Source organism: Macrotis lagotis, chromosome X (assembly GCF_037893015.1).
Source record: "Macrotis lagotis isolate mMagLag1 chromosome X, bilby.v1.9.chrom.fasta, whole genome shotgun sequence".
Lineage (NCBI taxonomy): Eukaryota > Metazoa > Chordata > Mammalia > Peramelemorphia > Peramelidae > Macrotis > Macrotis lagotis.
In genome coordinates, this window is record NC_133666.1 from 330,843,199 (window position 1) to 330,860,332 (window position 17,134).

The 17,134-nt window shown below is 35.4% G+C and overlaps 1 protein-coding gene across 6 annotated transcripts in view; it reads right to left on the reverse strand.

The window, feature by feature from the left end:
* Positions 1 to 659: 659 nt before the first annotated feature.
* The window catches only part of SLC12A7 (solute carrier family 12 member 7), a 283,362-nt gene continuing 266,887 nt past the window's right edge, over positions 660 to 17,134 (reverse strand). For 5 of the 6 annotated variants that reach the window (XM_074201693.1, XM_074201698.1, XM_074201694.1 and 2 more), the window contains 3 exons: positions 15,035 to 15,201; positions 6,248 to 6,381; positions 660 to 1,170 (listed from right to left, as the gene is read on the reverse strand). In XM_074201693.1, coding sequence (XP_074057794.1) covers positions 1,079 to 1,170; positions 6,248 to 6,381; positions 15,035 to 15,201 — 393 coding nt within the window. In that variant the 3' untranslated portion in view covers positions 660 to 1,078. The other variant, XM_074201697.1, reaches the window with a different exon arrangement.

Genomic DNA, 17,134 nt, shown 5'->3' on the forward strand with positions numbered 1-17,134 from the left:
AAATAATATTTTTAAAACTCTCAATAATAATGGCTTGCTCATTCAAGAGAGCTGGAGCAAAATGGGTCAAAAGCAGATGTTTGAGTGTGGGCTTATTGTTATGGAAAGGGAGTGTGGTCCTCACCCCTGCCTAAGACTCACCCTCTGGACTTCAACTTCAGTGATGTGCCAGGGGCAGGGATAGAAACATTTTTGGATGCTTATAGAAACACTAATATGGCTGGTCAAATGATTCAAGGGAAAAAGGGGAGGGGGAAGGGGGACTGATGAAAAAATAGCCAGTTTACTTCTTTATAAAATATATTTCTCATTACCCAGAAAATAAACAGCAAGAATAAAAGTGGACTTCTTATAAATCCATGTTCTGGAGCTAATAAAACTCAAATGTAACAGTTAGAAAGACTGTTAATAGGCACATCCCAAAAAAGTTTGAATCCAAAATCAGAAAATATCAGCTTTAGCCAACTTCATCACTGAATAAGTTGTTTTCCTGGCATCAGTTAAAAAACAAAAATAAAAACATAATCAATTTAGAATTTTTTTTAAAGATCCCATCAGGTTCACCCCCCAACATATAATACAAAACAGTAGTGAGAACATGATTATTTATATTCCAGATACAACAAATAAATCAGGTGAGGGTGGCCTTTTGTAATTCCTTTTAATCTCTCTCTCTCTCTCTCTCTCTCTCTCTCTCTCTCTCTCTCTCTCTCTCACACACACACACACACACACACACACACACACACACACACACACACAAACATTCATACTTCAGTTTCCTATCCCCAACCCCCTCCCCCATATTTTTATTTAGCAGTGCAGACAGATAAAGTCTCTTCAGTATTAACAAGAGTTTTGCCCCTAGGTTTAAAAACAAATCAGATCACTTCTTTTTGTAAAAAAAGCCTAACATCTAGATCAGCAGATCAAGCTGGCATATCATTTCAAGTACACAGGAACATTTCAACTGTTCAACTTCCAGGAATCCAAGACCTGCTTGTCCAGTGTGTTTCTATCCGCCTAAATCATCAGTGCCACCAAGTTCCAAACAGCTCTGGATGGTTCCCCAGCAGCCCTAGGAGTAGATGGTGATCACCTCCCGGCCTCCACCTCTCACCAAAAGCACTCGGTTTAGTCCTTCTGTCAAAACTTCTAAGAATTCCATGTCTGTGAGGTAAGAATTAAGGTACATCATTGGTCCAGGGTGTTGAAAAAGAAGAGGAATGAGAGAACTATCAACTTTTCAATCTGATAAACAAACTCTACTATTATCTATAGTTTTGTTTTAAGATTAACTTTCCTGACAGCTTCAACTGAAACAAAAGGTACTGATTAAGATTCATCACCACATTTAAATCAAGTAATTATTGAAAAGCAAATCAGAATATAGGGAAAGAAGGAGAGAAGAATGGAAATATGTTTAACATGATTGTGCATGTATTACCTTTATCATATTGCTTGGTGTCTTGGGGAGGGTTGGAGAAAATTTTACAAAAATAAATGCTGAGGGGTAGCTAGGTGTTGCAGTGGCCCTGAAGTCAGGAGGACCTGAATTCAAATGTGGCCTCAGACATTTAATAATTGCATAGCTGTGTGATCTTGGGCAAGTCTTAATCCCATGGCCTTAAATAAATAAAATACTTTTTAAAATGAATGTTGAAAACTATCTCTATATGTAATTGAGGAAAATAGCTTTACAAAAGAGGAAGTAAAACCATTATGTGCTGGAAGGGAATCTCAAAGGTCATATAGTCCAAACCCCTTATTTTACAGATGGGGAAATTGAGGCTGAGAGGTTAAATAAATTCTCAAGTCACCAAAGGGGCAGCTAGGTGGCATAGTGGATAGAGCACTGGCCCTGGAGTCAGAATACTTAATAATTGCTAGCTGTGTGACCTTGAGCAAGTCACTTAACCATATTGCCTTGCAAAAACAAAAACAACAAAAAGTCACCAAGGTACTAAGTGGCAGAGTACAATTGGAACTCAAGCCCTTTGACTCTTTGTACTAGAAGCTTCTTTCTGGTTCTAGCCCAAGTTTGTCTTCATTAATGAAAATGGGGGAAGTGAAGCGGCTCCTGGGGGAATGGGGGGTGAAGATAGGGGAGACAGGATATTAGGGCTTATGAAAGTTAGTTTTAAATTTTGAATATGATGATAAATAGTGGGAGAAACTTAAACTACAGCATCTATGCCCTAAATGAACAAGATTAGCTCATTTAGGTAACCTAAGAATATAGTTAGCTAATTGAAAACAGGGCTATGATTCATGACAGAGTGAGCTACCAGGCAAACCATGATGCTCCACAGAGTAGCTGAAAAACCAAGGGCAGGCATGGCGGGCTTTGAAGAAGGCTACTGACCAAGAGGAGACATTTCTTTGTTAAGGACTGCTGCCATCTGAGGGAATCAGAATGCTTGCTGGGAAAAGGCATTAGATAATTGCTTCCAATTTTGAGGTCTTTGTTTATTTCAAGGAAATATTTCAGTTTCTGGTTTCTATTAAGAACTACTTACATAAGCTGTATCACATTTTCCCAATGAAAAGAGTGAGTTCCCTCAATGGGGGCTAGTCTCTGCATTCTCTCAACCTGTTCCTTAGAAGGGAAGCATACTACCAAGGGAACACTAGTAAAAAATTTGATAAACTGTGAGCACAGGACCTTTGCAAGAAGTGCTAGGGGGATGAGGAAGGAAGGGTATGCAATGAACCATGATAATTAGGCTAATTATCAACAAGCTCCACCCCATCCCAAATTTCCTTGTCGATGAATCTGCCCCACAAGTGGTCAGAGTTCTTTAATCTTAAATAAATGATACCATGTCAGAACCTCAAAATTGGGTGCAATTATTTGGGAGAGATGATGACATATTATTTTATAAACCAGAATCTAAAGCATCACAAAATTATTAGCATTTGAAATATTTGTAAATTTGTGGAGAAACTCTAAGATATAATCAGCCCAATAGGATCTAAAAAACAGTGAACAACTACTTAAGAGGTACAAACCAAATACTAGCCTTGCTATTTTAGTTTCCATAATAAGGCAACTAAATCTACCCAATCCATGAAAATAATGATATCTATACTGATATAAAACTTTGAAGGTTTGCAAAGCACTTTACAAGTATTAACTCATTTGATTCTTACCATTGAGAGGAAGGCACTATTTTACATTTTACAGAGGAGGCAATTGAGGCAAGCAGAGATTAACTGATTTGAATGAGTCCTATCTAATGCTTTACACATTGCACCACCTAGCTGCTTCAGAGTAGGAGATAGGGGATATGAATCAATGAAATCTAAACAGTCTCAAAATCTCATAGTTAAATCACTGTTTTGAAAACAATTCAATTCAACAAGTACCTGTTATGCCTTAAGCATGGGGGGGGGGGGGAATAAGCCCAAATAGTTTCACTTTCAAGGAATTTACAGCTTACTGGGAAAAAGCAACCATCCCAGATATCAATGTTCCTTTCACCATATAACAGCTCTTTATTTTTATCCTTTCTCGCCTCTTCCCACTGAGATTTCCTTCTATGTCCAGAATATCTAACTGGTATATACAGTTGTATATCATCTCCTCTATTAGAATGGGAACTTCTTGATCTTGTTTTTGTATTGTATTGTACTAGATAAGTAAAATTGGATTGGGAGGAGGGAAAGGAGGAGTAAAATTCATAACTACACCTAGGCCACATCTTATACACTGGTAAGCTTTCAGGTCTTTTATATCCTCATTCATTTTAAATCTTCAACCTTCCTTTTTTTTTAAATTCAAGTTCATTTTTTAAAAATTATTTGTTAAGACTTTAGATGTTAAAAAGCAAATTCTGTGTTATCAAGGCTGGTGTTTGGTTACCTGTACTATAAATATATACTCCATCTGTAGGAATACCTTCTTAATGACTCTTAACTCTACACACAAGCCAAGTGAACCATGGTGACCAAAGGTGGACATACCAAAACTTAACATTAAACTTACAGTCAACTCCTGCTCTCTAGGGCACTCAAGTACAAATTTCCTTACCGCTCCTTCAAGAAGGAGCTCATATAAACTATGAGATAGAAGTTCTTCAGGGATGATGAGAGTGAGGAAGGAGGAGGGTGGTGGAAGACATTCCTACTATTTAAAGTCTAGCACAATCAATGCTAAAACTTTAACCCTCCCAGTGAGTCAGAAATGGAGGACTCAAGAGAACCAGTATAGACTTGTTCTTCCTTCATTTATGACCTATATTTCATTCTATCTTATTTCATATGTGTGAATTGATATGATGTCCCATAATGACTGTAAGTTCATTGAGGGTAAGGATTAGGTTTCATCTTTGAATCATCTATTCCCTTTACAAATTCTTGTACACAGTAAATAGGTGTTCAATAAAAGTACCAAATAAAGAGAAAAGGAAAGGAAAAGAAACAATTGAAAAGCAACAGTGTTCCTACCCCTAGAGGGCCCTTACAATTCCCAAATCCATGAGAGCACTAGTTAATTGGACAGAAAGAGAATCTTCCTGTGATGCATGATCTGAAAAAAGCTGTTCTATGGGGATGTTAAGTCAACAGAATGGTCAGTTCAAAGGCAGGAAAAGCAGTAGCATAAATCTTCAAGTCAGAATGTTCAGAATATTGACTATGTTGTACATTTATTTAGTCCTTTATCTCAAGAACAGATGCCACTTTATAATAAGTCTTCTTCCATCTCCTACAGTAATGTAGGAAATACTATTTCTCTCTTGTGTATAATGGGGAAAAACAGAGGCTCAGAGGTTAAAATACAATGATCAAAGTCCAACAACACATTAGTGATTTGGGAATATAATCTTAAGTTTCTTTGTCCAAAAAAACTTGCCAAAATCACCTGGCCCCCTTCCATGCTCACTTACAAATCCAGTTTTCAGATATGGCAAGTAACCCCACTATTTCTCAATCGTCTATTGGTATTTCAATTATCATCACCATTTGGACATTTTTATCTGATAAAGGCTAAAGTTTTCCATGTTCAAGTTCACCCCATCTATTATTCTTACTTATGCCCCTGGGACTCCTTCATGCTTTTCAAATATTTGGAGGATAATGTCACTTTCCATTAAATGTTATTAGGCAAGCAAAGTACATTGAGTTAATTTAGTATTTTCTTGTAATTCAATCTCTGCATTCCTTCTGTCTCCCCCTCCCACCTCATTATATGTTGTTATGCTTATCTTAAATTTCTAATAGACACTATTTTTCTGATATTTTAGGAGTTCAATATTTGCTGATGGGATTCACCTCTTCATTCTAAATTGTGCCTTATTATCACCTTCTATCTTGAAATGCAAAGAACAAATATACAGTGGGCAGAGCTCTTGCCCTGGAATAAACCTATTTTGGAATAAATGGAATTAATTTAGATTACAAACTAAAAAAAAAACTTATAAACTAAAAAAAAAAAGTAAAAAACAAACCCCTCCCTCCCCCCGCCTCCACCAGTTATCTTAAAAACAACAATAAAGGGGCAGCTAGGTAGCATGGTGGATAAAGCACCGGCCTTGGAGTCAGGAGTACCTGGGTTCAAATCCGGTCTCAGACACTTAGTAATTAATTACCTAGCTGTGTGGCCTTGGGCAAACCACTTAACCCCATTTGCCTTGAAAAAAAAAAACAAGAGTACATTCTCTTCCAGGATTATTATGAATAAGAGATAGTATTTGTAAAATGCTTTTTTGAAGTCTAAAGTTTTCTACAAATGATATCTATAAATAACTATTTTTATTATTATTTTAGCACCTAGGATTCTACTCAGCTCTACTAAAAACCTCATGTTAATGTGCATTAGACAAAGAAGTGGTGAAAAAGGTCAAAGATTATGCAGATTCTTGTTCCCAAAGACAGCTATCTTTGAGAAGACTGACTCTCCTTGAGGATGAGAGACAATTCCATTTCTCTTTACATCCCCAGCACATTGCTGAGAAAAGGTGCTTGTTCAGGCAGAAAACTCCTCTTACAGAAAACCTAAGACATTGGACAGTGAGTAGAGTACTGGACTCAGAGGCCAGAAGACCAAAGTTCAGATTCTATCCTTAACACTTAGCTATGCAACCCTCTGCATTTTGTTTAAGTTTCTTCACATGTAAAATGTGGGTTGAATTCAATGGCCTTCAAAGTCCTTGGCAGTTCTAAATTTATGACCCCATGAACACAAAATTTCAAAAGATTATTATTATATGTACACCTCAGCATAAAATCCATTAATAAAGGATACAGTTTTCATCTCCTTGTCGATTTTTGGGGGGACCAGGCATATTTAACAAGACCAGTTGGGCATCCTGGGATTTGTTGAGGACAACTCCATTAAGCTTCACTGCTGTATGCATCCTCCTCACATTGGACTGGTTTCTAGAGGGTGAGAGGAAAAGAAGCAGTTATCACTACCCTGCTATGTTTTAATCTTGCACAGTTTCTCTTATTCCTACTTATCCTATGATGATGCATCAGCCAATCAAACAACTTCCTCAGTCTAGACAGGCAGCTAATGATAATATTGAAAATCACAGATGCATGTTAAATCAAATACTATGTTTTAGTTGCTCTGATATTTAAATAACCTCATAATGTTTTAAAATATCATATTTTAGTTGTTTTGACAATTAATTGACTTCATATAATGTTTTTAAGTTAAAAAGTACTTTATTGAGGCTCACAATCATACAGAAAGACAAGTAATAATACATGCATGATGCTAAGTCTTGATTGTGTTAGAGGGTGGCTAGACTTACTATATTTCTAGTGGTTTTTTGGACATATTTTACAGATAAACATTGAAAGAGGAACAGAATAGTTATAAAATTATTTCTTAAAACTTCTATACCACACATGCTACAGAAGGGAAAGAGGCCAACTTTCTCATTTCCCAGATAACAAAAACTGTGATCTTAATGGCAAATCATGTTTATCCTGAAAATATACTTGTGCAATATCATGGCAACAGACATAATTTTACTACATGCATTACAAATTAAGCATTTTGTTGACATCTTTGGTGCCTACATGTGTGACTCTGAGGAAATCATGCCCTCCCTAGAGGGCAGTTTCTTCATATGCAAAATGAAACATTGATGGCCTCTGAAGTTCCTTCCAGTTTGAAATCTATGATCCTATTATTTTAGCTGAGATTTTTTAAAAAGTTTTTTTTTCAGGATGCTTAAACATTTGAAATCAGACAATTTTTCTCCTTAATTATAATCAGTAGTTAGCATTTATATGAATGCTTAAGGTTTGCAAAGCAATTTAATCTCATTTTACAAAGCAAACTATAGTATATAGGGGGAAAAAAATCTCAATTTATTAAACTTGATTTAAAAAAAATGAATGTATTTCAAGGATACTTCTGTTTGCATCCTCCTGACACTGGACTGGTTTCTAGAGGGTGAGATTAATGGATAGTCATTGCTTTTTTAAGGTTAAAGTAAGAACCCATGGCCAACCAGTTTTTCCATAAGAAACACCCATTATTGTGATCTCTTCATGCTAGTAAGTCCTCAATTAATCCTGAGTACAGGTTATTCTTAAGTCATTGTGGGAAAGGGGACTGTTTTTGATAAAAGAATTCTTAAGTCCAAGTCTCAGCTCAATACTTGTCAGCAAACCTCAATTTCCACATTTGTAAAATGATGATGAAATCACTTGTACTTCACAGGATCATCATGGGGAAAGCACTATATATGCTTTATCATCTTACAGAAATCATTAAAAACATCATACCATCACTATCCAGCATTATCTTCCTTAATCCAACTTTCCTGTTGTATTATGGCTTATTAAGATCTTTTATGGAGGAAAAACAAAACTATGACTTACCACCTAAGTAAATATAGCAGAGAGAATGACAATTGTCATTATACCCAGAGATAAAATAATTGACCAGTATGAAAGTCATTGATGCCATTATCACCTCAAAGATTCTTTTGAAAGTCTGAACTCTAGACAATCCAAGGTATGTATAAGTCATATTGCATTAAGATACTCTAATATTGTTATTAAATACATAGCTGCATGCACATTAACTACAAAACTAATATCTAATGTACAGAAAACAAGACACTGGTATTCTACATGTTTAGATTAAGAAAATGCCTATATCCTGCAAGGTTTGGGTAACAAAAGCCACATGGAAATTAAAAAAAGAAAAGCGGCTAACCCACAAGGGTTTGCAGTGCAAGCTTGGCAATATGCATTTACAGTACATGTCTCCATTCAATTAATTTTTCTTAAACTTCACAATCCAATTCTAAAATCTAATCATCAGGAATAAGATTATGAATTTGTTTCCTTTATTTTTAATCCAGCCAATATAGTCGAAATGAATTGGAGGGATGGGGGTGGAAGAGGGAAAAATGGATATTGTCTATTTATATAGTTCAAGACATTGTAAGATTCTGAACTATTTATCTGGATAATACATTATACATGCAAAATAGCAAGCATTTATATAGCTCCTTAAAGTTTGCAAAGTGCTTTACAAATGCTATCGTATCGCATTTTTCACAAGAATTCTGGGAGATTAGTGCTACCATTAACCTCCTTTTAAAGACGTATACATGTAAATATATATTCAGGTACACATGCAATGCATACATGATACTAATTGTAGGTATATACCTACACACAAATATACCATGTGCACCTATTATCATTTCAAGTATGAGCTTAAGAATCAAGGAATGTTATAAGTTAAATGATTTGACCAAGGTCTCCTAATCTTCATAGTTCAGTGCTATTTGTGCTGCAATACATATGGGCAGAATATTTATCTAATTTTCAGTCAGTAAACAAAACTATTAATGATGTTTTATAAAGTAAATGGAATAATAAATTCATTAGACTAGGACCTGGTTGCAGATCTGTCTAATGTACAAAGGTGACCCACAGTTCATAATATTTCTCTTCTGACTAGAAAATACATCAATTTATAAAAAAAAAAAAAGGATATTAGAGACACTAAACAGGTAGTAAAAAAATACAATAAATTCTTTGGAACACCAGACTCCTTGGAAAATTGCAAGTGTGTCAAATAAAACTTAAGGTTTTGAATCTTTAAGGTTCTCTTTGTATGCATGCCAAAGAACCATTTCAAAATGAGCATTTTTGAAGATTCACATGGGAAACAGTTATCTCTCAACTGTCTACTTCTTTTGAAGGCATATTTTTCTTCCTAAGGCACTCAGGGATATAGTCCTTTTTCAACATCCCATGTCAATTCAATGAATAGTACCTTTTTAAAAGGTGTGTCTAATATAAAGTTTATAATACACCAGAAATATATACTAAATAGCTTGCTCTTAAGTAAAAAAGATAAAGAGCATTATAAAGGTCCTTTTTTGAGAACAGAAGAATAATAACCCTTTAGCAGCACAAATTTTGAATAGATCAATTACATAAAAAAATGGATGATTGTTACAGAAAATGGAGAAGAAATGAGATCTGATAGAAGAATTAGTCCATGTATATTATAGGTACATTATGAAATACCTATAAATATTTTGAACCAAAATAATATTTTGAAGAGAAAATTATTGAAAATGACAGACAAAAAAAGATGATAGCCACATTTGATGGAATTTTAATTTCCAAGCATTCCTACCATCAGTGGGCTTTTTTTTAAATGCAGAGAAGACAAAACTATAATTAGGTTAGATATTTGTAACAAATGGTGATAAACTGATTTGTAGTAAAGACTGATCTAACAAAAAGAGATTATAAGAATGGAGGAATTCATATTCTGAAGTTCAGATCCCCAATCTCAGAAATTTTCTTTTAAAATTCAAAGAATTATGAGAAAAGATGAAGAAAAGTCCAAACCAACATTCTCAATATTGTTGAGGCCATTAGCCTGCTATCTTCTTTTTTAGGTATCATTAAGGAACTTTTCTTATCTCACAGCACCTCTTTGCCAAGGCAGACTCCTTTACATGCACAAGTGATCCTACCGCCATTCTGTCTACTCTGACAGATATCTATACCCTGTACAACCCCTTTATGTCATTCATCTCCAATCTTTCCCCAACTACTGGTTGGCTCCTGGCTGTCAACAACTCCATTCCCCCCAAACCCTCACTTGATCCATTAATCATCACTAGTTATGTATTCTACATCTCTCCTCCTTTTGTGGTAAAATACTCCAGAAGGCTGTCTAAAATAGGCGGCTCCATTTCCTTTTGTCCACTCTCTACTGTCTTGCTTTTAACTTCATAATTCAACTAAGACAGTTAACTCTCAAATTACCAATGACCCCCTAAGGGTCAAATATTGGGCTTTCCTCAGTTTTCATCTTTCTTGGCCTCTCTTCAGTTTCTGACACTATCCATCATTCTCATCCCATTGATATTTGCTTCTCTCAAGTTTTTAATGATGCTATTCTCTCTTGGGTCCCTTCTTACCTGTTGGTATCTCCTTTGCCATATCTTCATCCATACAGTTCAATCCATTAACTGCAGCTATCATTTAAGGGTCTGTCCCAGATCCTCCTCTCTTCTTTCACCTCTATTTGCTTAGTAATCTTATCTCCATGATGGCAACTCCAGATCTACTTATCTAACTCTCTCCTCTCCTCAAGACTGCTATCTCCCAATTGCATCTTAGATATCTCTAACTGGATATACATATTCAAAACTGAGCTTGTTATCTGTCCCTTAAACCTCCCCCCTAATACTACTGAACATACCACCATTTTCCCAGGTACCCAGGCATATAACTTAGGAGTCATATATATGACTTCTCTCTCTACTTCACTCCCAATCTGTTGCCAAATACAGTGGTTTTTACCTTTGTAAGATGTCTCATATATGTCTTCTTCTTTCTTCTGACACAACCACCATCCCAATGAAGGTCTTCCTTCATCTCACAAGGACTAAAAAAATGCTCTCCTGGCTTGCCTCAAGACTTTCCCCATTGTAACTCACCCTCTATTTAGCTGTTAAATTGATCTTCCAAAAATGCAAGTCTAATCATGCCATCTCCTTTAACTCAGTCAATTCCAGTGGCTTCCTATTGCCACCAGGATAAAATACAAAATCCTCTGACATTCAAAGTCCTTTCAGAACTTACCTCCTTCCTACCCTCCCCACATGCTCTGCAACTGAGTAATAACACTGGCTTCCTTGATGTTCCCCATATTCTAGCTCCTGATTCTGGATATTTTCACTGACTATTTTACCCCATGCCCTGAGGCTATCCCTCTTCTCCTTCATCTCCTAGTTTCCTTCAAGTTCCAGCTAAAGCCCCAATTGATCCAAGAAGCCTTTCCCAGCCCCGCTTAATAAAGTAAAAGAAGGTAGCAACATTATCTTCCATTTAACCTGTATAGATCTTGTTTATATATAGTTGCTTATAAGTTGTCTCTCCCCCTAATAAATTCTGATCTCTATGAGAGCATGGATTTTTTTTTTTGCCTTTCTTTGTTTATCCAGTAATTGGCACAAAGCAGATGCTTAAAAAATACTTGTTGATTATTAAAAGTATTGGGAAAGGCAGAATGAACATAATCAGATGAAACAAAAATAACATTTGTTGAATGAATGAATGAGGGATTATAGTCTTGATAGTGTTCACACACTCCTTTTTAAAATCCAATTTTCAGCTTGGTAAGCATAACTACAGAAATACAAAGAATGTATTTTTAAAATATATTTACGCAGTGGAGATTACAGTGGAAAAGCTCACATTCTAAACAATTATTTATCTCTGAGTAAGTTGAGGAAAGATCTATAGGATAAATGCCATATCCAGTCAAAGTTGAACAGAAGGACAGAAAAAATACAGATGGAATAAATAATTTTCTTTCAGTACCACTTGCTTGGGTCCTATTCTGCTGATTTACAGAAGTTATCAAGGTGAAAGCATACTCAAACTTATTTGCATCACTGTCTTTGAGTTAAGTACACAAATTTCCCATTAGCTAGACAGGAAGATTTCTAGCTGCCCTTAGAAATAGCTCTTCAAAAAATCTATGTTCCTCCACACATCAGTAAAAAGTAAGACAATATGGAAAAAGATTGACCAATTACATAATGAGAATATTCCAAATTATTCTTTTTTCCATGTCAGAAGGTATTTGAAATGAATAGATTTTGATAAAAATATGTGAAATTACTCATCTTAAAAAAATTTGACTACTCAAATTAACTTGGATTATTTTGACATAAAAATGGTTTCAAATAAAAATTGTTTCCTTGAAATAGTTAATTACACAGAAAAATCAACAAGCATTATCATCCTTGATATCTGGGGAATTACAAGATAATGATCCATGAATACAGTCAAAATTTTCCCCTCCAAAGATACAACTATAGAAACACAAAGATTTTTTTTTAGGTTTTTGCAAGGCAATGGGGTTAAGTGGCTTGCCCAAGGCCACACAGCTAGGTAATTATTAAGTGTCTGAGGCCAGATTTGAACTCAGGTACTCCTGACTCCAGGGCCGGTGCTCTATCTACTGTGCCACCTAGCCACCCCCAAAACACAAAGATTTTCAGATGCATCAAAGTTTTTTTTATTTATTTTAAATATTGGTTTTGGCACATTTTAAGAAGATATGCCATTTAATGGACTAACTTTTCATCTGATGAACTAATTTGAGGAATTCCCTTTTCTTTAGTACTTTAAATATATTTAACAAAGGCATATTATTAGTTAATGGACCAAAAGTTACCATTCATGATAATTTGGTATGCTATTGCAATTTCTAAACAGGCAAAATTGCTCTTAATTGGTATATTAAATATTAACCTTATGGCATGCTGCTATTACTTAAAGGAGAACTAATACAGAAAGAAGTTTCACTGTTTTCAACTGTAACAAAAACATTAAAAAAATTAGGGGAGCAAGAATGCTAAGAAAGAGGACCTATCAGCTGGAAAAATGGCCAAACAAATGATACTATGTAAATGAAATAGAATATTATTGTTCCTTGAGAAATAATGAATAGAAGAAAAAAGCATGAGAAGATCTATATGAAATGTTTCAAAGTGAAGTCAGTAGAACAAGGAAAACAATAAACAGAATAAGAGTTATGGAAGTCAAAAGAAGAAAGAATAACAGACAAAAACAAATGCTATATAATTATCAATCAAGCCTGGTCAAGTAAGTAGAGATGAGAAAATGCACCTCTTTTCCCCTTCTTTGCAGAAGGGGGAGGGGGACTAAAGGAGTGTAATATGGCATATACTATCAGATTCAGCTGATGTTAGTTTTGCTACAATTTTTTTTCCTCCTTTTGGTGTAATTCTTTGTAACAAGAAATAGTTTGCTAGGGATGGGGTCAGGAAAGGAAGATGAAATAAAAACAAAAGATCTCAATATTAAAAACAATAAGGAATGAAAAATGGTTAAGTGGAACGTGACTATTTTCACAGAGGAAAACTCTCCAGGAGAAGGATGGTAGCAAATGCATTTACTGTTTCAATAAATATTTGAAGAAGGAAGAATGAAGACACATTTGCACTAAAGGTGAAAATTATTCGAGATTTACCATGATCACATGGTTTCTTTATCCTGGTTCATTTTTCATATGCAAATAAAATCAGTGATGAGTTTTTATAGTGCCATTTTATAAATCATGGTGATTTAATTATTTCAAAAGGGCTGCCTTTCTTTCTAGGTAGCACATATGACTGACTAGATCATAAAATAACTACTTCTTCCCTTGCCCCAAGCATTCTTAACACACCTGAAGTTGGGATCTACAGCAGTGATTAAATAGAGATTTGGAAAAACATCCTTCTGCCCCTCATGAAGGAAAAGCACCTGAGGGACCAAACATTTGACAAAAGTTTTGCAATTTTCCAAAGGGTGTAGTGATCCCTATCCAGATGATAAATTTATATATGCTTATAAAGAATGGGTAACTTTAGAGGTGGGAGAAAAGGAAAACAAACCAAAAAAAAGCCCAAACTTGCAGGAGACATTATGCCAGTCACATTCACATGCTTCAACACAGGGTCAGATCTATACTGTAACTCATGGAAGGGACTTTGATGAAGGAGACATGCAATGCAAAACACTAGAAAACGAGGAAACAACCTAAAATAAATCAAATGTGACTTACAGATTTCCCCATTCTCTACATGGAAAGGAAACAAATATATAAAAAATTGTTACTTCAGGAATAAACACAGTACATTTTCAAAACAATTCCCTGGGGCTCAAGCTTTTGGGGACCTGGGCAAGTAAGTGCCTTCTTTAGAGAAAATGGCTTATCCTCCTACGGGCTTAACTCTTACTGCTAGGGCAGAACTCTATGCCCCTTGGTACCCTTTTTTTTGGACAACAGAGTGCTATTCACCTTGAATAATTGACAATGCCACATCCTCACAGGGAATCTTGCATTTAGAAATCTTAAAAATGTTGGTGTGAGTAGGAAACAAGTTCTGAGCCACCCACAGGAGACCCATAGATGGACTGACTCATAAGTAAAAATCATCCTTTTTTTCATAAATTTATTTAAAAGTAATAATGATAAAGCAACTGAACTTTTCATTATTTCAGGTCCTAATCCATCATGAAGGGAAAGAGGTCAAAATGTCCTTTAATTTAATTTAAGGGTAATTCCACATAACCAAAAGTTTCAATTTTTCTATTCATGAGGCTGTCTGCATACAAAATAATGAATAATGGTTTGGGAGTAATGGACCAGTAAGCAATAGTGAGACCTTATTTCTAGGCATGTCTTACTCTGATTTACTCTGATTATATTTGAAGTCGGGGGGGGGAGTCATATCCCTTCATATCTTTCAAGTCTTCCTGCAAAAATTAGAATAGCAGGGAAAACTAAATAAGTAGATACTTGATTCCTTGCTTCCCATCATTTATAGAGAACATTCTAGTCCAGGCTTTCACACATAGTATGCACTTAATGTGCATTAAATTAACTTTCCCCAGGCAACTAGAATTCCCAGTACTAGTTGACAACCAATAGTCAATTAAATCTCATTTTTTATGTTATTTTTGCTAAATAACATAGAGATTTATCCAAAAGGTCAACACATCTACTCACGGTTTCAAAGTGAAAATGTCTCGGAAGCCAGCTACATTTGTGTCTTTGTTTTTATGTTTTTCAGAGATCAGTTTTTCCTTAGTCCAGGTCATCTGAACCTTCTCTGGTGTAGCCGCTGCTTTCGTCCTGGCCACCGCAGCAGTGTTTCTGTCATGTATTAATTGAGCCTAAGGGAGAAAAAGGGAGGGAAACAGCAACAGAGGAGAGTTTGTTTAAAGTTCAGCAATTGTTAAATATTTGCAGAAAATCAAAGAAGCATCAACAGCTTGATAAAACTTAATAATGGTTGAAAATAATTTGACCCCCAAAATGGATCAAGTTCTGGATTAAATCTATAGGCAAGACTGTGAAGTGAGAAGTCCCAGTCTTAAGAGTGCTTCCCCCTTAATTTCCTAAACAGAAGGCAAGGGTCTTGATGTTCATCTCTAATTATCAAAGCCTTTTCATTCACGTTGATCCTTATCAGTCTGTAGGCAGTAACCAAGCTCTAAAATACTTCCTGTTCTCACACCAATCAAAATTTACTCTATTCATAATAATGACATAGATTCAATCAATCACTTCAGGATGACTAATAGCCCAAGTGTAAATTCTTATGAATACTTGCCTTTTATGTTATACATGGGTAAACATGTACAACTCTTACCATATTGTTCACAGCTGGGGGTGAGGGGATGGAAAGGGAGGGTGGTGGAGAAATGTGTAAGTTATGACATATGCAAATGGATGAATGTTGAAAGGGTTTCATGGAATGTAGTTGGAAAAATGAAATTAAAATATAAAAAAAAAGAATGCATGCCTTCTCAGAGGATATATGGACATACAAATGCCTTCCTCCAAAATTATGTCTTCTAATGGTGCACTGTAGCAGTGAAACCATTTAGGGGAGTGGGGGGGGGGGGGAACGGGACAGGAGCCATTCCTAGGATCTCTTCATGTCATGAATAAAAGACAGCCTTGCAATAGATAAATCAAGAACAGTTAGGGTAGCAAGGAGCTAAATAGAGAATGCAATGCTCTATAAAACACACACATACACCCCCCCACACACACAAACAGTATTGTACAGACGTGCCACCTGAATAGCATCAAAAATAAACATATTTTTATGCGACATCTAACAAATCAAGGTAAAATTAGGTATGAAGGCAGGAAATTTCCTTTTCATAGACATAGGAAGCTCCCCATCTCCTTCCACCTCACCCATGGACTAATAAGAGGTTTATAAGCATCTGTCCCTCAGTTTCCCTTTCTGTAAAACAAACATTTGCCTGACCTCCCTGGAGGGAACTTATAAGGATTAATTAATGCCTACAAAAGGCTTTGAAGGTGAAAAGCTAAATATTGTGATTATATTTAATTACTGAGTGAATTATTAAATGCATTAATTTTGATTATGGCTTGAAAAAAATTTAGAAGCGTTTGGAATAGTATATTTCATCTGAGAAGATGTGAGATTGGACTGTCCACAGCTTGCTACAAACTCTGTGCCAACAACCAAATTCTAGAGCTAGCTATGAGTGAGTGAGATTAAGAATCTTTGTGGTGTTTGGAGATGGAACCAGGCTAGCACTAATTTCAAAGCCTGCTCTATCAGCCAAAAAATTTGGATGTAATTCTTCCCCATACCTTTCTCTATCCAACACCAAAACAACAGCAACAACAAAAAGAAAAGCCAAATTTTAAATCACTCACTTTTTCCAGCCCAAAGGGAAAAAATAATTTGCTTCTAAGCACTAGAGAATCTAAGTTCTTGTCTTGAGGCCATAAATTTATGAAATCAGGTAGGATTAGTAATGTCTTTCCTCTCAAGGAAATTATTCATGTTTTTCTGTGGCTGCCTTCATTTCTAAACTTCAACTAAAAATGTAGGCATGCTGGTAAACAAATTAGGTAATTATTCAAATACTAGTACAATGTACAGTCATTTAATCTGATTTTATAGAGGCCTCCTACAAGACATAGGATAAAATCAAGTTGATCCAGTTAGAAGAAAGCTGAATAACTAATTCATCAAAGATGGGAATGATGACAAATTTGTGCTATTTCCCCAAAGCTTTTCTTATTGAATCTTTATAGGAAACTTAGTAGGATAAGAAA